The sequence below is a fragment of the Chelon labrosus genome (genome assembly GCF_963514085.1).
Source record: "Chelon labrosus genome assembly, chromosome: 11".
Classification (NCBI taxonomy): Eukaryota; Metazoa; Chordata; class Actinopteri; order Mugiliformes; family Mugilidae; genus Chelon; species Chelon labrosus.
The window spans coordinates 9288261-9311873 of record NC_140344.1 but is presented as its reverse complement, the minus strand read 5'-3'; the positions used below and the strand labels follow the sequence as shown (position 1 = coordinate 9311873).

Below are 23613 nucleotides of genomic sequence, written 5' to 3'. Positions count from 1 at the left end.
CATTTCTAGTAAAACATGTTATTTTGTTTGTGTGTGTGTGTGGGTGGGAGGGTGGGTGTGTGTGTTCATCTTGATTCAAAAATATTCTAGATTTAATTAACACATTCCATCCATCCATCCATTATCCAGTACCGCTTATCCCTAGAGGGCAGTAATCTTCACTTAAACTACTCAGTGCTGGTACAGTTTTGTTTTACATCAGTTTACAATTAAATTAAAGCATCACATTGCAAGATGCAACATGCATATTTAAAGGGCAATCTGTTTTTTTAGATTTTGAACAGGTAAACGTAACTAATACCCACTTTATGCTCCATTGTTTCCTTAAGTAATCATGTTATCTTGTGACCATGGTTTAAAACACATGCAACATATTGTACACAGTAGAGTATATGTGCCACACTATCTATACATAATCTTATATAATTTATTTTTGGTGACTGACTGAATTTAATATGAACTAAAATTGTAACAGTTACGTCAGAGCCTATATTAACCTTGGTCTCGGTCTTAACAGCTAATTCTCATAATGATACCTATTAAGTACCTTAAATAGATTTGCAGTTACATATACAGTCACCTGCCAGTTCATTGGTTACAGCAGTGATAGCAAATGGATTCTGAGACAATACTCCTTCTTCCTGAAGGTTATGGTATTCATTCATTCATTCATCTTCCAGAGAAGGGTCGTGGGGTCTGCTGGAGCCTATCCCAGCTATCATCGGGCGAGAGGCGGGGTACACCCTGGACAGGTCGCCAGTCTATCGCAGGGCTAACACAGAGAGACAGACAGACAACCATTCACACTCACATTCATTTAACCAAACAAGCATGTCTTTGGACAGTGGGAGGAAGCTGGAGTACCTGAAGAGAACCAACGCAGACACAGGGAGAACATGCAAACTCCACACAGAATTTTTGTCCCGACACGTGTCTATTATTTTGCAACTCCTAATCCACCTAATTAACTGGCAAGTGAGGATGTGTGGACACTTGTTTTGGCATGTTGGATGATTTCACAGAGACCTTCAACCTTTGACTACCAAATGCTAATCACTTCCAGTCAAAGCAAAGGATTGTGCCAAGTTTGAAAAAAAAAACAAAAAAAAACAAACTTCAAGGCCTTCCTGAGATATCACGTTCACAAGAATGGGACAGATGTCTCAGACAACCTTAGAGCCGATGCCATGATAAAGACTTGGAGCCCATTTATTGAAACTTTTTAATTTTCATAAAGCAGTCTGCTTTGGCCTTGTGGCACTTTAATGGTCACAAAGCAAAGTCTAAGCTCTCTCTCCTCTTAAGAAGTACATGTCTCTATACATTTGGTTTCAGTGTGATACTTATGAATATTTTCTTTCAATTCCTGGGTTTATGAATTTTCTACATGAACTCTCACATCTTCAGATCAGCAGGCTGTTTTTTTTTTCATACTGTCTCACATTAGCGGGGCTCTGGTGTAAAGTATGACAGGTGCTTTAATGAACACAAAAAGAAAATGTCTGTAGTCAGAGAACCTGAAGAGATGATTATGACAAACACAAAGCTTTGTGTTGACATTTCTTCTCATTTCAAAATACAGAAATTGCGTGGAGTATTCCCTTTTAGTGTTTTGCACAAGTAAAATGTCATAATTTGACATTTAGTGAAACATTACCAGAATAAAATGATACTGGTTGGATTGCTGATAGAAACTACTTGTTGTAACACCAGGCATAACGGCTGTAGATCTTTTTTCTTATATCAAATTGTGAATGTGATTTACCTTAAATTAAATTTACATAGTTTATATTTTGCATATCTTAATGGTGGAAACAACTCAGCTCATTCTAATCAGAAGTTTTTGCTGCATTAGACATTGCTTGTTTTAATGCTTTTTTTTAAATCTGGATTAATTCCACTTCACCCGTATGATGTGAAACTCTCTATAACTCTCTTGTTGCTACGGTCTGTGTTGTTTTTTAGATTTCTCTTTCATCACACTTCAAAAGGATTTAAGGTGTAGAAGTTTGTACTAAAGCTCCCCGAGGGCAGAGCCTCTTTCTTCAACGAGACAGCGCTGCCTACAGAACTGAAAGCAACCGGTGAAGGGCTCTGTGTGAGATGCAGCATCTACATCTCAAAAGTTCAATACTCTTAAAAGACTGAATGGTGTCTTGCTTCTTTTGCAAAGTTACAAACTGATTTAACATATTTACTTTTGAAAAATATGCAGGGGAAAAAAAAGATTTCAGTTAGAGAACAAAAGCAGAATCAAGAATCTGGTGCAGTCTGTACGCGGCTTAATTCTGGTTGTGGCTCTGTAGCCTGAGGGAACGGGTGTTGTTGTTAACAATGTCTTCACATATCTTTTTTTTTTTCCACTGTCATTGCATATAAAGATACAGTATAATGCTCTAATTTCATTTGAATCTATCATCATCATTGCAGTTCACCACGCTATTGTAAAATATACATAGCACTTAACTTTACAAGGAACATCTCTAAACTATAAGTGGAACATATGCAATTCCCCATTGCAGGACAAACAAATGTTTTCTAAATATCTAATAATAATAAGTCATTCATTCCTAAACATAAATCATTCAGGAAACTACTATCTGTATCATTTAGTGGATGCATTCAAATTCAAGAATATCAAATTAAATTTTACTGTTTTTGTAACTTCCTTTTTTGTGAATTTTGTGGAGCCCTCTGTATAAATTAAATAAATAAATTATAATTACTTCACTGGTGTAGTATCCATTCAGGCCATTTACCTAACTATAGCAGTACAAGTAAACATACTGAATTAAAGATTTAAAATACTGAAACATGCCTATTATCGCATGATTTTACTGGTGCATGAACATATACGCAGCAAAATGTGATTTTTAACTTGATTATTGACCAATTCAGTGTAGCTAACCGTAACAGTTCATGTTTTTTGGATGCATCATGGAAGCTGAAACAAAAAGGAAAAAAAACGTTCAGGTCACCTTCACTTACTTTAGACTGTAGTGAAGGAAAAACAGCCTTTTACAATGAAATGGAGTAATATAAAATTAAAAACGTGTGAAGGCTGGTTCCTGTAACACGTAGGCGACGCATGTCGACATGTCCCTCTCCAGCAGGGGTCGCTGCAGTCATTATTCTGAATCACTGTTTACGGAAGTCTGAGTGACGTGTCACTGTCCACCGAAGCATTGTGGGAAGGAAAGTGGAGCTGACACGGCCGCTGATGGCAGACAGCTCAATTTAGCGAATATCTTCGCCTCGCGAGCAGCGTTAAGAAAACCCACATTAAGCGTTAACGATGCTACTCTGCGAAGCTAAAGGCAACGGGCTTTGAAGAGGGCGAGCGTATGCCGGTGTCATCGCCGCTGTCCTGCGCAGAGGCGCTCGAAGCCGAGAAGTGGGATACAGTGTCAATGGACCGCGGCGTTTTTATTTTCTTTTCCAAGGGAGGCGAGTAAAGTAGCGACGGATTATATTCCCGCGGTGGATGGGTGGGGGGCGACTGCGCTCCCACATTCCTTAACCTGTGAAGTTTCTCGAGATTTCTGTTGAAGACGCCGTCAAAGATGTCGACCAGCAGTCCCGAAGCGGTGAAGAAATTGCTGGAGAACATGCAGACGGACCTGCGGTCTCTCTCCATGGAGTGCAAGAAGAAATTCCCCCCAGTCAAAGAGGTTAGCCGGCTAGTTAGCTTCACCGAGCCGTTGCCCCGGCGTTCAGCGCCGTGTCCCGTCGTAGAATCTAATTTGTTGTGTTTTTAACAGCATACATTTAACATACTTATCCGTGTCTCTTTCCCCACTGACCACTGGGCCTCTACACTGTTGTCTGAGCTGTCCTCACACTGTACTGGCAGGTGGAAAGTTGTGTCAGCTGCTGGGCCTTTCTTCAGTTGAGAAATAAAGTTGAACATTTTTTTTTAAATACCTGTTGGTTAATGTGGTTGAACTGAAGCATTCTCATGTTGTTATTTATACAGTAACACAGTATTACCTGTTGGCAGTACTGTGTTACTAGTACTAGACGTAGCTGCCTGTTATTTCTGGTTCACATTCATTAGATTAAACGTTTTAAGTGGACGTGAAATAAGTTAGTGTAAAAACATTTATTCCCTAATGTAGCTTAAGCAGTCTTTTAACACAAGCCTGCTGCTTCTTTTGAAATATAAAGAGGTTTGTTTACTCTGTTCAGTGTCTACCTTCAGGGCGACAATAGTTGAACCAGTACTGACACAGCCCAGAGCGATTTCACTGTTTTGTTTCCATTATTGCTCTGTGTGACTTACTGCGCTGTTAGGTCCCTCTGACTGACTGTTGTGTAGCAGTGACACATCTGGTGACTTAATGTCTTAATGTCTGAGTGCAGACTAGTACAAGGAGGTGCTGTGTCAGAGCCTTACCGTGTGTGTGTGTGTGTGTGTGTGTGTGTTGCTAGATTAACAGCTTTTATGATTCTTCTTTGCCTCAGACACAGTTCTCTTTCACTTGATATGTTTTCAAGCAGCTCATGTGGTTGAGTTCATTTACACCTTGAATGTGTTTTCTTCTTGAAGCATAACATAAATCCTTAATAAAAATGTAGTCTGGAGCTATATGATATAGGGTGAACGCAACCTCCATTCATTCATAGTTTGATTGCGTTTCCTGATTCGATCCTGTTTTATCATTTTACTTTTCACTGAAAAGCGCACAGAGAGCAGTGTTTGCCTGCGTCATCTTATTCAACAGTCACCATCTCAGCCAGAGCCCCTTTACATTACTTCACTGTTTTCCAGGTGTAACTCGCTTGCTGTTTGCTTGAATATGCAACAGTGGTCACATAGGTCATAAGACGAAACGCCCCACTGTATGTGGGGCAACTCATAACAGGCCACACTGGCTCAGCTAGTTTTACCCTCAGGTCTCGTCTCAGATAAAAGCAACATTAAAATAAAAAGGACAAATAGCTCAGCAGCAAGAACTTCCTGGTCCTTTGTGTGTCTCTGACGACAGATTCGGTGCCTTAACTTACGTGCTTGATGTTTCAGAATGAATGGCGTGGCAGTCACACGGTCATAAAAGGCATACGGCTGATCTCATGGCTGCTTGCTGGTTCTGGCCTAGAGGCCGTATGAAGCATCTGCTTCAAATATTGATTTATCATGACCCAGGTTTCCTGGTAGTTAGCAGCATCTCTCCCTCTGGGATCGTAGCAGGACTATCCACTTTGATGTTCCTCACAACCTGAGCTCGCTTACGCTCCGCTTGATAGTGTTGTGACGAGCAACCTTTTTCAGTCTATTGTGGTTCTATATGGTGGGATGTAACTTTGCAACAAGAAGCTGAGTACCAGTGGTCACTGTTTGGATTCAAATTGCCTGTTTCAGCTCACCGGTGTAGTCCTTGTTTCATCCATATTCAGGATGTGATTTCTCAAATTAAATTTACTTGACAATACCTCTTAATTTAATTTTAAAAATTGCATGATTGTTTGTTTTACACACATTTTCAGGATAGATAGATGTTGAGCATTTTTAGGGGTTTCATGTTTGTAATTAAATTATTAAGACTTGATCGTTGTATCCATATTGCAAAAGAAGACAGAGAGAGCTCTGTTCTCTTTTCCCAGCAGCCAGTCTTCATTCCAGTTCCTCCCCCGTTTCTCAATCCGTCTCCCACAGTGACATTGCACCACAGCCAGTGGTTTTTCAGTGTTATGAAGGGCCAAGAAGAGTGCCATTTATTTATTTATTTTTGTATCATGGAATCACACTCAGAACCTATCTTCCACTGAGTCCACAAAACCACAAGGGCTTTGCTTTTGCTTTCCTGAAGAAAAAAAAAAACATCAGCCATCCAGCCCTGTGCTCTCTCTGTAGATGAGTCAGGTGCTGTCAACTGTATGCAGCTCACTGTTAACAATAACAAGCAACATGCAGGGTTGATTCAGCAAACTGGCGCCATTACACTGAAAATCTGACCGAAGAACCCCTTTTGCACAATACGCAAAGTTGGTTCCAAAAAACTGCTGAGTTTAGAGCTTCTCATGGCGCGTTTCTAAGGAAGTCAGTCTGTGATGAGCTTCACTAATGTTGCGTTTCATAGACATGAGCTGATTTGGAGACATGGGTCAGTTCTGCTTTACGGCTCTTCACTACTGTCACGCCTTATGTGGCATACCCAACTCCCACAGTTATTCCTGTATTTCTTCAGCACTTCATACTTAATATTGCATATATTAGCATGGGAAATATGTGAATGAATACCAATTGTCAGATCACTAGTTATAAGATGTCCAATCTTTTATGATTTACTTGTATCATTATTTATGCGTAAGCGACACCGTGAATCTAACTGAACATTCATTTTCAATTATTGACACTTCTGTTGCTCAGTGTGTTTAGGACACACCGTGGTCAGTACTAAGAAATAATTGTGGTCATTGCTATAGTTATCTCCAAGAGTCTTTCACTATGCGTGAGAATGTTATTTTCTAGCAATCAACTACAGCAACCAGGGAGTCTTGACAACATGTTGCTAAACGTGATTCATTATGTGACAGCTGAATGCTGAAAAAAAAATACTCCTCTTTATTCAAATGGCAGGATTTTAAAAAGTTACTTTTCAGCAGAACAATGCTGCACATAGTCGAGTAGACAAGAAGGCAGACACATGAAAGAAAACCTTCATAAAATAACCTAGTTTCTGCTGTTTTTTCCTGTTACGTTAGGTCATTGTATTTCACTCTACATACGTATGCTAGTGACTTCATAATGCTGACAGCTTTCAGAGACAAGTCAGGGCTGCACTTAACAGCAGGAAGCTTAAACAGCTCTTTCTACAAGGAAGTACTGTAGATGGAAAAAATGTGTACACATGCAATGAGAGAGACTTCTTTCCAGTCAACCTTGGACTCCGGTTGCCCAATCTGAAAGATTTTCACTGTGAAGAGTTATAAGGTTTTCATTCAGGAGGACTCATTGTAGTGGGTTTGTAGATCGAGCGCATGGTTTGGCTGGAGGCTGAACAAAGGAAACAAGCTGCTCCTAATTAGAGACATTCATTGGTTTTCTGGTTAATTTTGAGTGACTCATGCGTTATACAACATTGGGAAAAAAATATATTTTGAGGTGTTTGAGGAGACAGATGAGATAATTTAAGATAATTTTCAAGGAGCTCTTATAATCACTTGCCTCAATAAATCAGGATCTCACCAAAAGTGAAATCACCAACTCAGTAGACACAGTTAACATTCATTAATATGCTGGGGGTGTTTTTAGGCACACTGTACATACATTCATGGCTTCTTTGGCTGATCCAGGCTTTTTGATAAATACAAAGAAGACTCTTGTCACTGCCGTTTATAGGGGAATTGAAGCATTGTTCGTAACTGTGCTACTGAAGTAAATATGCCCATCTTGTCAGCTGAGCTTGTGCCACAGGCTGTAGAATGTCTGCGTGACTCATTATCTAGATCCACAGCTGTTGTACATTTCAGATTCTGTATGTTTTGTTGTGGTACACACTGTAGGTGTTCATGGAACAACGAAGATGCTTGAAGATAGCAAAAACCAGCAGCTACTGTTGCACAGCTCCTCATGTGCTGCAGCTATTGTAATGCATCTTTTTCTGTATTTTTCCCTTTTTAGAAACTCCCTGTCATGAAACTAACAGATTGTCATGTTTTGACATGCTGGCAAAACAGAATCCAGCATCCAATATTTTCTTCAGTTGATTGATCATCATTAAAATTGTCCATCATTTTTCACCAGGCGACAGCTGCAACTCAGGTGTAAGTGCACATGACTAATGCGAAGCCAGACTTTGCAGTTCTTGTCTTTTCAGTTGGGTACCACAGCTACACTGCATTACTGTCTCTGCCTCTGGGAAAATCAAAAGTAGCAACAAGACGGTTGTAATTATTTGGGGCTAAAAAAAGCTCTCTGTGTTCCCCTCGCTGCTCTGTAAAGACCTTTGGCTCTGTTTGTGGAACAAAGGAGAAGAGGGAGACCAGCATTTTTTTAGAGATTAACTTTTTAAGGAGCTGTACGGCAATAGGCTGTTCACAGTTTGTATGAAAAGATCAACCCACTAACTTGGTTGCTTGGTTACCGACGGTTTGCCGTGTTATGAATTGTTGACCTCCACACCGGCTCGACCTTGTGGCTTTTCAAGTCACGTCGCTGGTCAAATTTTATCACCAGTCAGATGTGTTTGTCCCTATCACAGAAGTGTGACCTGCTTATAATTACACTGAGCTTCAAAGCTGTACACATAGGGAATTTGCTTTTTGAGCATTTTTTTTTAATTTTATTTTTATTTATCAAACATTTTCACTGTCTTAGACTACAGTCACTAAGGCCCTGTTCAGACCTTGCATTAACATCCGTCCTGGGCAATCCGATTGCAGTTGGCCAACCTTAAGTATATGTGTTCACACCTGGCATTAAAACGCGTCTCCACATGCGTCCCTAGTCAGTAGTTCAGACTTGATCTCGGTTTCGTACTCTGTATGCAGATAAACACCAACATGACTTGGGGCACTGTAGCTGCTGTCTCTAATGGATCTCTACCGCCGTGTCAGAACCATGTGCAGATGTTTGCTGTGTGTATGTCAATATGGAGGAAATTATACACATTTTAGAACAAGCCATGAAGACTCGCTCACTGCAAGGTCATGCATCAGGTTATTATTTATCTGTTTATCTCTGCCCTGATGTTAGTTTTACCACAAGCACAGAGCTCAAACACTTTGCACACGCACTGTAATTTTACCGGTGTGCTGTTTGTAGCAGTGACAGAAAAGAAAAATCACACCAGTGATTATTGAGGAAATGCGTAACTTAACTCCATGCGTCTCCACATACATCAACATCAATAATTAATCACACGTTGATACATTTTTGTTTAAATGACAGAATCACACACAGCGTACTGGTATTAAATAATTGAATTGGTCAATCCTTGTTTAGATTAATTCATGATTTAGTTAACACCTACGAAGGCTCTCATTACTAATTTGCAGACATCACTTACTGGGATTTTTATCTTTTCAGGCGATCATTTATAATATTAGTTGTGTGTGTTTTTCTGATTGAATGAGGCAAATCTCAGCTCTCCTTGTTGAGCAGGCAGCCTCTGATGTAACCCAGGACGCACTGTGTGTTCACACCTGGAAAAGAATGCAGTCAAATGCGTCCCAGACCACCTCCAAACGTGGTCTGAGATCAGATCAGTTAAATGCTTCCTGGTTGTGTTTACACCTGTGCTTTAAGCTGGCCACTTGTGATCGGATTGCCCAGAATAGGTGTTAATGCAACATCTGAAGAGGGCTTATTTATAAAAGGGCTTACTCACATTTTGGCCTTCACACTGTTGCTCACACATTTTTGTGGCTGCAGACATTCTAAGATGTGGTTTTTTGAGGAGGGTTTTGAGCCTGCAATCATTTGTAACATTTGCATGCTCAGGATGTAGTTAGACCATGCAGTCACTACATAAAATATGCATCAAGGTAATGGAGGCCCACTGGCTGCTTGCTTCAGTTAAAGATATTTCTGCTGCTGCCGACGCCAGTGATATTCCCAGCTGAATGACAGATTCTCATTTCTCAATTCATGGGTTTGTTCACCACGTGCTTCTTGTTTTCCATCTGCACACAAAAAAAAAAAAAAAAAACAGTTAAAAGGATATTTACACCAGCCGAAGTGGTGTTTTCTGATAGAAATGACAAAAATGATGATGGAAAAATTAGAAGAGGTAGAATGGTGTGTGTGATGGGGAAAAAAGAGCAGTGGTTTCAGAGAGAGAGCGAGAGAGAGACAAGATCTTGACAGGCTTGTAGTAGCTTGCGGTTGTTGTAAAAAGATAAGAACGGTTTCCATGGGTAAATCTGTTTCTCACTCAAATACAGGACAATTCAGTCTGACTCCATGTCATTCCCTCCTCGTGTCGTTCCTCTCTCTCGACATTCCTCCTTCCCCCTTCCCATTCCTGAGCATCTCACCCCTGCCAGACGCCTCACTGGGGAAATCACTCTCTACTAGCACATCCCTCTCAAGCTGAAGCCCATTCTTAGCACATTTACCATTCTCTGCAGCCTGCCCTTTCTGTTTCTCCCCTGCGGCCATTATTACTAGAAGTTGTGTCTTCCACCAAGAAGTGAGCTGGTGCTGCAAACGTCAGCACCTTTTGATACATGTTACATGGTGCGGTAACCTAAATGTCTGCCTATCTCTCTTTTCCTCTAGGCCGCAGAGTCAGGCATTGTGAAGATAAAGACAATTGCAGCCAGAAATACAGACATACTGGCAGGTAAGTGATAAGTGTGTATGTGTAGTTGGGCTCTCCCGCTGATCTGACAATGATTTTTACAATAGTTTTTCAGCTGTTTAAATTTAACAAGGTTATGTTTGTTACTTTTTTGTTAGGTCAGAGATACATATGCAGAATTACAGTTTTAAACTGTAACACTGCCATATTAGCGTTGATATTTCTTCAGTATCACTGCTGATTAATAAGCACTGTCATCATATACACAAATATACTATTAATACATTCATATTATATATCTCCATACTGAACTACCCTACCACCTGTGTTTTTATGGCTTTTTGTCATTTTATGTGTGCTTGGATCTCACAATATGTCTTCCAACTTAAATGTTGACGTTGATCAAAATATGATTTTTAGACGTGTAAAGAAGTTCTGCCTGTGGTGGAGCATCAAATCTTCTAGAAATATGACAGAAAAATGTGTTTATTTCTCAACTTGATTGACAGCACTGAATTCATTCAGTTGATAAAAAGGACGGAGACGCAGCCATATTTTCAACGGAGCTACGCACACTGATTCCATCACTTTTTGAAAGACTCGTCCATTTCCTTTCTGCTCTGTTCTGTTGTCTCAGAAGCTTCTCTGTGTTGTTTGACTCTTCTGATTGATAGATATTATTAGGGATGCACGATAACTTTTTAAAAAAACCGATATCGAAAACCGATAACTTTCCGCTTCCAAAGACCGATACCGATAACCGATAACATATGTACCAATTTGCTACCTTTTTTTTTAGCCGCGCTGGCGTCCTCATACGCCTTCAAAACCCCATCGAATCCATGGCTATGTTTCAAATGACTTTTCATGTTCGAGGTATTAAAGCTGGTGCTGATTTTTCCACCTCGTGGCACTTTCTTTACAAATTTATTTAGAAATGTAATACATTTATTACAAACAGCCAGAGAAATGTCATCCTCGGAAACTTCCGGAGTCCCACACCACCGCCGCCGCCATGTTGTTTGTTTACAAACGTATGCACGTTGTGCTGCATTCAAGTGGTGACGGAAGTTCCCTGTTCCCGGTTTGAGAGTCGTTTTTCCCATAGACATATATGTCTATGGTTTTTCCGACCTTTTATGTTTCTGTGGTTTATGTGTAACATCCTGGGTAATGGCAGCTACTACCAAAATCATGACCGAGTTGACGAGTTGTTTTCCGACATGAGGGAGTATTTTAATGATTTTCTTCAGCCAGAATGTTGTTTTTCCGATTATACCGATGCCACTTGAACGCAGCATTCACTTAAGGCCGTTCAGATCTCACATGGGAGTTGGAGCGATTGATTAAAACAACCACTCACACCGCAGTACTGAAAGAATATATATATTATCAGGGTCATTCGTTATGATATCGGACTTATCGGGATGACGTCATAATTTCCAGATATCGGGCAGATAATTATCGGACCGATAATTATCGTGCACCCCTAGATATTATTCTAATAATTAGTGGAACCCTGGTGTGGTTAACCCTTTTTTTAATTTAACGTAGCTTTTGTGTTATAAGACCTATGAGTCCTTTATATAATTGTGCTCTTTATATTTATGCTCACTCCTCAGCATTGTTTGTTTGTATCCCTTTCCTACTTTTTTAGCTGATTGCTCTGAGCTGCATTTTCACTGCCATGCAATTTTACAAAGCGCCTGGACTCTCAACATTTCAAAAGGAAACTACTTAATGCCGAGTCATATTCTAGCTTTTCATAACATTTGCAGACTTGACACATAGTTGACATTTTCACTGAGATCACTGATGACTGTCTGCATCCAGCTGCCCCACCGTGGCTGCGGCAGTGAGGAGTTCATTTATCTGTTTCTACAGTGGATTTCATGGCAGTTATCACAGCCGCTTAATGAAAGAGCTGTTAAAAAAGACTCAGTGGTGCAACTTGTTCACTGAAGGACATGATGAACATGGCCATAATACTACTGATAGTTACTAGTTGAATTCAAAGCAAGTGTTCACTGTGTGCTGATTAGACACCACAGCTTTACCAAGGACACATTTTATTTACGCTTTTGCCATTTAAAATACATAATATAATCCAACCCATTACAAACTGTATTTTGCTTTTTATACCTCAAACGATTTTTTTTTAATAAAGGTTTTCATAACTCAGCCTTGGATTAATCTATGGTAACAGATGTTATGTATATATATAAGATTTGTATCCTTTCTGTGAAGCACCAGAATTAGATTATATTGCTTTTAAGAAATCAAAAGGCAACAGATTAAAAAAAATAAATCTTTGATATGCTAGGTTTCGTAAATGGCATACTATGTTTTATATGAACATTTTATGCCTTTGTTTTTAAATTATCTTCTTGACATTTTTGTTGAGATTGAGTAAATCGCATTACAGCACATGAAATCAAACAAGTTTTAATCCCCAAATTGGATCTGTAAAGATATCATAGACATCTACAGTGGTATTTAGTCTTTGTCTGTGTCCTTTTCCTGCAGCTCTGAAGGAGAACAGCTCAGAGGTCGTGCAGCCTTTTCTGATGGGCTGTGGCACCAAAGAGCCGAAGATCACCCAGCTGTGTCTGGCTGCCATCCAGAGGCTCATGTCCCATGAGGTGGTATCTGAGGTGAGGGCCATGAGCTAGCCTGGGCTTTGAAATGCTGACGTATACATAGAGTATGCTGAAACAGAAAAATGAGGGCTATTTTAAGCCACATTAAGAAGGAATATGCTAAAAAAATAAATCTGACGCATGTTTTTATACATATTTTAGTAATGTTTCTATTGGTGGTTTGGGTCTGGGTTTCACGCCATGCGTCATTGTACTTCACAGATGATACAAGGTGACAGTTTTCTCCAAGAGTGACAAGTAAATACTTCCGTCCTTGTGGAGGTTGTTGTCCCCTTGTAGGCGTTACAGAGAAAACTTTCTGAAGCACAGATCAGGAAAAAAAAATCAGTTTCAGACAGGCTGTGTGCTTGAAGTAATGCAGTCCATTTATCGCTGTAAACATTTTATTTTTCAGTCATTTCAGCTTGATTCACTTTTAGCGTTGTTTGAATCTGGTGCACTGTGGACTACCACTGGTTTTCAGTTGCCACTCAACAAACAAGTGCATGTTGATATAGACCAAGATAGGTTCATCTGCTACCTTAGACTCATTTTTTCTGATGTCCTCAAGGTGAATTCAGATCAATACCACAATCAATGCAGCTCATCAATACCTAATCAGAAAATACATATATTAGAACAGTTTGTGTAAATACTGTATATTGCTGTCACTTCTTGCTGCATGCAAAAAAAGCACCAAGCCCTTCAACCTCTTCACTACATCTCCAGAGTTTCTGTATTCAAAGAACCCACCAGCTTAGAAAATATATCACTTGACTGCACGAACAATTCTACGTGATCTTAAAGTGCAGTGGCATTTGAACAACTCTGAACAGTTGGGTAGAATGAGGTATCCGTCGCAGGAAATGGCTGACTAATAATTTCTTAAACGAAAATGTCGTTTAGTATAAGCTTGCGTGATGGGTGAAGTGGTTTGAACATTTTAAATAACCCAGCTCGTGTCAGACCTGAGATGAGAGCTGCTTCCAACCCGGTACCCCGGAGCTGCACAGCTGCCTGGTTAATACACCGTAAAAGACTGTTATTAAAAGCTTATTGAGCTACCCCGTGCTTTTTACATTTTGGTGTCGGGCATTTATTTAATTAGGCTAAAATAGGTTTCAAAGGTTCTTCATTTGGTGAGGGAGACGTAGTGCTCCACTCCCAGAAGAAATTTTCTCTACAGCTTGGTATAACTCTGATTGGCCTCTTTTCCTGTCTGGGTTACTACAAGTCAGCATTACAATTAGACTTGGTTAGTTTTCTGGTTAATACAATAACAATCAACTATAACAAATTAGAGATGTTGGAAGAGGTGTTGGGGAAAAAAAAAACAAGTCATCCAGTATGCAATCTAAAGTTACACACAAAAACAAAAAAGCAGAAAAGTTTGACATTTAAGAAGAAGCTTAAACCAGCTGTTGTTTTCATTTTTGATCTATAAATAAATGTTATTGATACGTATTGTTTTATATCCATTGTACAAATTGTCCAATTTATTGGCCTTGCATTAATATCTGCTAATATTCACCATGTTGGCTGCAAATAAGAATAAGAATAAGAAAACCTTTATTTGTCCCACAATGGGGACATCAATTATGTGTTATTTATTTTATTTATTTCTTTTTCTCAAATTACTTCCCCTATAACTACATATAGCATTATAGTATAGTATATTTAGTATTCAAAAATAATTTTACTGAGTAGGACATTTTTATTTGTTTTTTATTTTTATATTAAAATTTTATAGCAGCCTAAAAAACGACAGAGTCTGTAGTCAGCTATTAACTAATCGTTTCACTTACTCTATACACTGTTTTATACTCAGTTTTTGTGCGTTTTGCTTTCAGAATTTCATAATACTTGATCCTCATCTTAGAGTGACTTTTATCACACTGGGCCCAACAAACATCTAGGACACATACTATATTCTACAAAATGCACACATTTTGTGAGCCATTTAAATTGCATCATTCACTTTTTTGTGGAGCACCCCGAGCTCTAAAATGCAAGGCTTGAAAGCTGAGAGACGCAAAGACTAACTACCTTCTGATTTTCAAGGTGCCACTGGAGAGAACTATGACAGACGTGTTGCCACAGAGAGAGAGAATGTTGTGATAATTAATGTCGTTTAGTTAACTTGGTGAAGAAGAGAGATGAAATAGCTTGAAGGGAAATACGGTAATAGGACAGAACAGACACTGAATTGCGTCTTACTGATGACACAAATTAAGGCACCCGATGGTGTGAAACGCCCCAGAAACAAAACTGTCAGCTTTTCTTCAGGCGTCAAGCTCTGCATCAAAAACACCCATATACACAGTCAAATGTATCAGGAAACACAGTTGCTCCTGTTGAATGAGTCTGTGACATTCAAGAACAAAAATCCCAACTGTATCTAAACCCCTGTAGTATTGTATGTTAGCTGCCAAAAAAGGCTTGGTTAATTAAATCTGCAGCATATTGAAAGTAGCTTTGACTGTAGAGTTGAAACAACCACTTCTATTTAGAAAATGAAATTAACATCTTTTTCTTTTTGATTTTACTTCCTGTTTTATAACAGCAGCTCATAGGGTTTGTGGGGTAGTTTTATTTTGGACAACTTGACCCAAGAAAGGACTTTCAGTGTCACTTACTGTCACCATCAACATAAATTGGCAGATGATGTAGTGGCCCCTAAGGGGGCAGCACCAGCTACCCCCACAAGTATGCATGTCTGATTCTGAGCTGTGACCTGAGGTTGAGCTTCAACTGGCATTTTTCTGTTACAAGCCATAAACTGATACTTCCTCTTGAATTCAGTTATTAGTCCTTCTGTACACTGGTGCACATTAACATACCTTTTTTATTGAACAACAGTGTTTGAGTCTGAAGTGGTTTTGTGTATGTAACAGGCAGCAGCGGGGAACATCATCAACATGTTGTGGCAGCTGATGGAAAACAGTTTGGAGGAGCTGAAACTGTTACAGACGGTGCTGGTCCTGCTAACCACCAACACAGTGGTACATGATGAAGTACTTTCCAAGGTACAAAGCCAGTCTAATCTTATATCACACAGACTATATATACTGTATAGATATATCTCGACAACCATGTTGAAAGACATCGAGATATATAAGATATACATACATACTTCTATTATTAAACTGTGGTGTAATATTTTGTTATACTCAGCATGTCAGATTTGTGATATCCTTGCTACAGTGAGTTCAGCATTTAACTCCTGCCACTGTATATGATATGATCTATTAGACTCACCCTGTTCATGCTACATTTGGCCTATTTTTTGTGAAATGTTGCAAGACGTTAATATAAGTAACATTTTCATCCATTCACCACTTCAGTCCTTGGAACCTGAAATGGCTGAGAACAGCGAACAGTTTAACCGAAACTTGTTTATGTTCTGTTTGTAAAATGTCTGCATCTTAATCTTAGGCTTTTATCTCTGTCTAGGCCATTGTTCTGTGTTTCCGTCTCCACTTCACCAAGGACAACATCACCAACAACACAGCGGCCGCCACCGTCAGGCAGGTCGTCACTGTGGTGTTTGAGAGGATGGTGGCTGAGGATGAGCGTTTTAAAGGTTAGAGTACATGAGGAGTCTGTGTAGAGATAAAAGTCCAGAGTGACATTACATTATTTACAGATAAACTGAAGAAGTTTGAAACCACATTTAAATTCTTACTAACAGAACATTAGCAGAATTCGTTCATAAGGAAATTACTAAATATTTTAACGTTACATTGTGACTGAGTTGCTTTAATGGCTGAAACATTAACTGTATTTGATCTCAAGGCATTGTGGAGCAGCCTCCTCCTGTCCAGGGAAACACCAACAGGCGGTCCGTTAGTACTCTGAGACCCAGTGCTAAGGATGCATACATGCTGTTCCAGGTATTTCCACCAGGGGGAAGTAGTCCTCTACACAGTGTTCTGCTCCCCTCCTCCCATGCTTTGAGTAAAACCTTTGAATTAATTTGTTTTGGAATCATTGTTCTTGATCTCATGATTTGTGAACTAGGAATAAGAAATCTAAATTACTGGTATTACGTGCTGCATCATTTTAAATTTAAATTCTTTGCAATTAAATTAAATCTCCAAGAAGTGATTGAGTTGTTCCATGTAATTTTTCACCAACAACATTTTTATTAGATGATGCGTATCCTCCCGGCAGAGCTCAGTGAATGCACTGTTTCAGCTGCTGTGTGTGATGTGTGGGGGAGATAATGCTCCATTGTTTTGAATGCTGTTGTGCACCTTCCTGCAGGATTTGTGTCAGCTGGTGAATGCTGATGCCCCCTATTGGCTGGTTGGGATGACAGAGATGACCCGGACGTTTGGCCTGGAGCTGCTGGAGTCTGTTCTTAATGATTTTCCTGGCGTATTCCTACAGGTACACACATTCTTATTCTCAATCTTATGGACACTGTTATGCATGCGAGTGCAATGAAACAAAGGATTTGAACTGCTGTGTACCTTAGTATTGCTGCGCGTCATCTGTCCGTCTCACTGTCTGTTTCCAACCCAGCACCAGGAGTTCAGTTTCCTGCTGAAAGAACGAGTATGCCCCCTCGTCATCAAGCTCTTCTCCCCCAACATCAAGTTCCGACAGGGCAGCAGCAGCGCCGCCTCACCAGCACCCGTGGAGAAACCTTACTTCCCTATCTGCATGAGGTTGCTGCGTGTGGTCTCAGTGCTCATCAAGCACTTCTACAGCTTGTTGGTGAGGGGACGATCTATTGTGATGGAGATTGTTGATTGGCCAGAACAGTTGCATGATGGATGATTCATATCCAAGGGGTTTTTTCAAAACACGGAGCTGATCCCCCTAATTAATCTGGTCTGATTAGTATTGGATTAACACGGTAGTAGTTTTGTCTTAGTTCTACAACAGGCTCTTTAATGAGCGTAGCTGAGTAATTAAGCAATGCAGCTGTTTTTATTTTGTGGTATTCTGTCAATTCTTGAGATAGATGAGATTTTTCTCTTTTGCCCGCGCTCATTAAGAAGCAGCCACACATTCTGTGAGCAGTAGAATAGTTTTCCCGAAGCCAGATGGGTTTCCTGGGATTTTGCCCGACCGTGTGTCTTTAGCTGACCGAATCTTTTTGCCACCCTGAAATTTGTTATGTATTTGTTTTGCAGGTGACTGAGTGTGAGATCTTCTTGTCTCTGCTGGTGAAGTTTCTGGATGGAGAGAAACCGCAGTGGCTCAGAGCAGTGGCCGTGGAATCAGTCCATAGGCTATGTGTGCAGCCTCATTTATTACGGTAAAAACGACAAATCAAGCTCTCAAGAACAACACTTGGTGGACTCACTTGCTGCTGGTTTGAGGGCAATGTATCCAGTAACTAAATGTTATTGTTACTTATTTACATACTCTAACAAACTACAGCTGATGTGGCATGAAAAAAATTAAATAATGTACCACAGTAGCACACTGTCACCAGTAACATAAGTCAGCCATTTTAACTTATAGAAATATCAGTGGCTATGTTTATATGGACAATATTCCTTGTTGAAATAATGCTGATTACAGATTCCGACTAAATAAACTGATTTCATAAGACATTATAGGTGTTTACATGTCCCAAGACATCAATCAGAGTATAACTATTTAATCATATGCAAAGTGGATCCTTCAAGAGCGTCAAATCTGTCAAAAAATATAATAATACTGACAATACTGAATTCAGTAGAAGATGATGGACTGATGCAGACTTGTGTTTTCAGCAGTTTCCATCTCAGTTGTAGTTTTGTTCACATTTTTAAACCCTACATCTCATTTTGATAGTTTCTGTTCTTACAGACAGAACTAATTTGGTCAGTTCCCTGTTGTATCTGATCTCCTGTCACAAAGTTCAGTCTTGTTCTCCTTTCTCAGTTCGTTCTGCCAGTCGTATGACATGAAGCAACACTCCACAAAGGTTTTCAGAGACATCGTCAACGCCCTGGGATCCTTCATCCAGTCACTCTTTATTGTCCCCAATGTGGGCAACACTGCAGCAGTCAGTTCACCTGCCGGTCAGTTGACAGGTTTTTTTTTACCAGTAATCATGTTCAAGTTCTGCAGATGTGCATAAATGATGTGAGATATATTTGAAGATCTTCAGCAAGGAAAATAAAACAGATGAAATCCATAGCATACTGAGACTCAAGCAAAACATATGTCATTATGTTTTTATATGTTGTGCTACAACCTCTTCCAAATTCCTGTCTAGGTGGTTCAGGTCCAGGGGCGCAGGGTACGGGACAGGGCGGCCCAGGGACTGGAGGTGTCAGTGGCACCCTGACCACCCAAGCTGCATTTGAATACCGTGGTACTTGGATCCCCCTGATGACTGTTAGTGTCCAGGGCAGTGCCAAGGCTACCTAGTAAGAGCTCTTACCTCTCATACTTCAGAGAGTTACGTTTTCTGACTCTGGCTATTTACTGATTTATTGTCCAAGTGCTGCAAAGTGGCACAAATATGCTGGATGTAAGTGTTTTCTATAAACCATGGAATCATAATAAGGCAAAGATCAAAGTTTTGAAATACAAGGCGTTGCAGGCGTTCCTGTAACAAAGCGATGTTGACTTACTAGTGCTCTCTGACAGCAATGGTGTGTATTTGCTGTAATTGGGTTTCTTCCTGGTGTTTTTGCAGACGGTATAGAGTATTGTATTGAGGATTGTGGGTTATGTCAGAAAATATGCTGTTGTTGGAAACATAAATAATTGTTGCAGAGGGAGGCAGTGTTAAGATGCCAACATAATACTAAAGTCTACAGACAGAAAACTCAGTTCACAGCAGCACTTACAGACACTTCACTCGATTTACTCCATTCTTTTTCTCACCCAGTTTAGAGATGCTGGACAAGGTTGAACCCCCGTCTATCCCAGAGGGCTATGCCATGTCAGTGGCCTTCAGCGCCCTGCTCGACCTGGTGAGGGGCATAACCTCAATGATTGAAAGAGAACTGGCCATGGAGGAGGAGGCAGCTGCTGAATTCAGGGAGGCTCACCCTGACCAGCAGTGGAAGCCACAACCTGGTGAGATATGATCAAGGGAACATTGTCCTGAAGAAGACAATTATGTTCTGATAATACATTGAACAACATGATCTTTATCAATCAAATGAAATATAAAGAGATAAGCAGAGGTATAGGTTGAGCAGGTGCAGAAAACAGAAAAGCTTTGTTACCATGACTGCCAAACCCATTGGGATTGTGGGTGGCAGCACTTCTGTGACCCTTAGTGGACAGGTTTATACCTTTAGACCTTGTTTCACGTTATATCTCAAAAATCAAGACACGTTCTTTTCTTGAGATGAAATAATGTGAATAAACCCACTAACAGTTTGATTTTCTGTCTCAGGAGCCCATCTGGTGTGGGAGGAGATGGTCAGTGCCTGCTGGTGTGGCCTCCTGGCTGCCCTGTCTCTGCTGCTCGATGCCAGGTAATTATGCTGTCTGTCTTTTCAGTTTACAGTCATGGTACATTTTTTTTCCATAATTAGGACAACAGTTGATTCTGACATGTGATAAATATCATTTAAAAGACAGAAAAACAATACCACCTATATTGTAGGAGGAGCAGACCAAAGTTCTTAAATGTCATACATCTGTGTTGTTATGTCTTGGTTGCGTGTAGTCTATGATCCTTAAAAGAACATTTCATTTTACAGCATTGGCTGTATAGGGTTGGATTGACAATAAAAACCCACTGACCTCCTGATCTTGACATCTTCTTCCCATGTATTCAGCACTGATGAGACGGCCACAGAGAACATACTGAAAGCAGAGCTGACCATGGCCTCGCTGTGTGGTCGACTAGGCTTGGTGACACCGCGTGACGCCTTCATCACAGCTATCTGCAAGGCCTCTCTGCCGCCACACTATGCCCTAACTGTTCTAAGCAGCAACGCTGCCAACCTCTCTAGCAAAGGTAAAGCTTTGCAGCAACAGTACCCCACTTAAAACTATTAAGAAAACATGCTGCAGTGTGAGCTCAGCTGTACCTCACAAGTGTCTCACCCAAATACTTAATTGCCTGTACACATGCACAAATATGTAAAATACCTGGATAATACTGCAAACCATTAAGAGCCCCTCGACAACCCTGGTCATGTGTGTTTACGTGATATTAATGAGAGCTTCTCCCACATGGTTAAATGTGCTCAACATGTAAACTGTTGGCACTCTGCCTGTCCCTGTTGCCCCACTCTTATTGCATTAATTCATAACTTTTCACTGTGGCTTCTAATTAGGGACACCGAGGAGACTGTGTCTGGGGAATGTAGACGTGTGCACACAGCTGCTCTCAAACCAACAGCTCAGACATTCACTATTTGCATATCAAGCTTGTAGAGATAAAGCTGGCAAATTAGGTCTCGACTCACGATGGATGTTTGCCTCAGAGTTAATTAAGAAAGCTTTTCTTGCATGTCGTAAGCTTGTTACCAAACCTATTTGTGTGTATTACTGAGCACCATCGAAAGACTTGACTTTTGTGCAAATGTGTCCACAGCTTATTCGATCCAGGGCCAAAGTGTGCAGATTATCAGCCCCTCCAGTGAATCTCATCAGCAGGTCGTGGCTGTCGGGCAGCCACTCACCGCCCAGCCTCAGGGCACAGTGGTGGTAAGGACACACATGCACAATTTTGAAGAAGCAATGGTTATATGTAGCAGTTGAAGAAATTAAGCTTAAAAATATTTAATAATCTAAGCAAACGACACTAAAAATAATCATCAGAGTAGGGAAAATAGCTGCAAAAATAAAGGGAGGTAGAAACAATAAAAGTGAAGTGTGGAAAAAGTTAGTCAATATTTAGTCCAAATGATCTCTGGGGGGGGGGGGGGGGGGGAATTTAAAGTTGATATACAGTAAATATACACAGAATTACTTTTAATTCTCAAAAACTAGTTCCATCAGAGGTTGATTCCCTCTTTCAAAATAAAGGTACAATAAAATGCAAAGCATGTTGTTTACCACACTGTAAGTGTTATTAATATGCATAATATGCACAACACCCACTTATAACGCCCACACAAAAACAGACACTTCCTTTCTTAAAGCACAGCTCAGGTAAGGGACAGCAGCTATTAGCATATGCAGGTCAGGCATGCTCGTGCATCTAAATTTCCCTTAGGAAAATATTATTTCAAAATACATGTGCACTGACCTTGACCCTGACCTGGAATAATTATGCTGCAATCACAAGATTTCCTCCATAGAAATGTTTCCATAGTTCTGTTTTCCTGGTCTTAACTTTTACTCTATGTTTATGTATTTCTTCTCTCATTTTGTAACAGACTTCACACTACTTGACTCATGGATTATAATTTTAGTGAAATGTTTTTAGGTGTGATTTGTTGCAGAGAAGTGCATCAGCTAAATTCTTGGTGATATATGCATTTAAATGTAATATAACTCTCTGTCCCTCTGTCAGCTGACTGCCAAGAACATCCAGTGTATGAGAACCCTGTTGAACCTGGCTCATTGCCACGGGGCCGTGTTGGGCACCTCATGGCAGCTGGTACTGGCTACACTCCAGGTACTACAACCACACAGCAACACAAATTCACCTGTAGCCACACACAACGCTGCACGCACGCTTATCTAATTAGACAAGCCACACACACGCTTCCCTTACAAGTGTATACTTGCGTTGTCCTTCAGGAAAGAAACGATCGGCCAAGAATGGCTTTTTCAAACAAAACTATAAAATTGTGTAACTTTGCTTTACTTTCAGAAAGACAAGTGCCAGTAATTATTCTTTACTCATTTACATATCCTCTCATCTAGGCTCAGTAAAAACTCTCTTTGGTCTCTCACTTTTCTCTCCCAGCACTTAGTGTGGATCCTGGGCCTTAAACCAGGAGTTGGTGGTGCTCTGAAGCCCGGTCGAGCAGTGGAGGGACCCAGTACAGTAAGTTTTCTTTTCTCAGTAACCCGTTTGCTTAGCATGTATCTTATGATGCCTCAGCGTTAAGGACCGTGAGCTAACTAGTTGGGTCTTGAACCTAAACAGGTGCTGACCACAGCTGTGATGACAGATCTGCCCATCATCTCCAACATCCTGTCCAGACTGTTCGAGAGCTCTCAGTAAGATCAGTCTTTAATCTGTTATGCATTAATCATAAATAGATCTTCATAAATATTCATTTTACTGGCTTGAAGTATATTCTTGAACAGAACAGTGTTCGTGTTTCAAACGCTAAAAAAATGCAATGCAAAATCTGCATGAATAATCTACAGCATTTATTTTTCTATGTGATCCAGGTACCTGGATGATGTGTCCCTGCATCACCTAATCAATGCTCTCTGTTCCCTCTCCCTGGAAGCCATGGAAATGGCTTATGGAAACAACAAGGTAAAGAGTTTTCATTTTGATTTGGTTAAAATGTCAGTAAATTTGACACAAATTTACATTTGTGTGCAAACTGTCTAGCACATAGCTACACTGTCTGTTTTCTGGTCATGGTTTAGGAACCATCTCTGTTTGCGGTGGCGAAGCTGCTGGAAACTGGCCTGGTCAATATGGATCGTATAGAGATCTTGTGGAGACCCCTGACAGGTCACTTATTGGAGGTAACTACTTAAGAATTGTTCTTCAACATTGTTATTTAGGCTGCATGTCATTCAGAGGCACTCATTTGTTAAGTCTCTTAGAGGCCCAAAATAAAATTTGGAGCAAATCTCTGGAAATGATTCATGCCTTAGATAAAGCTACAGTGTGGAAC

The 23613-nt window shown here is 40.2% G+C and overlaps 1 protein-coding gene across 2 annotated transcripts in view; it reads left to right on the top strand.

Moving 5' to 3' along the window:
• Positions 1–3045: 3045 nt before the first annotated feature.
• The window catches only part of mon2 (MON2 homolog, regulator of endosome-to-Golgi trafficking), a 33861-nt gene continuing 13293 nt past the window's right edge, over positions 3046–23613 (top strand). For both annotated transcript variants that reach the window (XM_084554505.1, XM_084554504.1), the window contains exons 1-20: positions 3046–3671; positions 10226–10289; positions 12774–12901; positions 15781–15912; positions 16340–16469; positions 16682–16779; positions 17153–17278; positions 17414–17608; positions 18031–18155; positions 18770–18909; positions 19107–19260; positions 19728–19918; positions 20244–20325; positions 20632–20813; positions 21396–21508; positions 22320–22424; positions 22719–22799; positions 22902–22975; positions 23153–23243; positions 23360–23461. In XM_084554505.1, coding sequence (XP_084410631.1) covers positions 3564–3671; positions 10226–10289; positions 12774–12901; positions 15781–15912; positions 16340–16469; positions 16682–16779; positions 17153–17278; positions 17414–17608; positions 18031–18155; positions 18770–18909; positions 19107–19260; positions 19728–19918; positions 20244–20325; positions 20632–20813; positions 21396–21508; positions 22320–22424; positions 22719–22799; positions 22902–22975; positions 23153–23243; positions 23360–23461 — 2421 coding nt within the window. In that variant the 5' untranslated portion in view covers positions 3046–3563. The remainder of the gene's footprint in view (positions 3672–10225; positions 10290–12773; positions 12902–15780; positions 15913–16339; positions 16470–16681; positions 16780–17152; positions 17279–17413; positions 17609–18030; positions 18156–18769; positions 18910–19106; positions 19261–19727; positions 19919–20243; positions 20326–20631; positions 20814–21395; positions 21509–22319; positions 22425–22718; positions 22800–22901; positions 22976–23152; positions 23244–23359; positions 23462–23613) is intronic.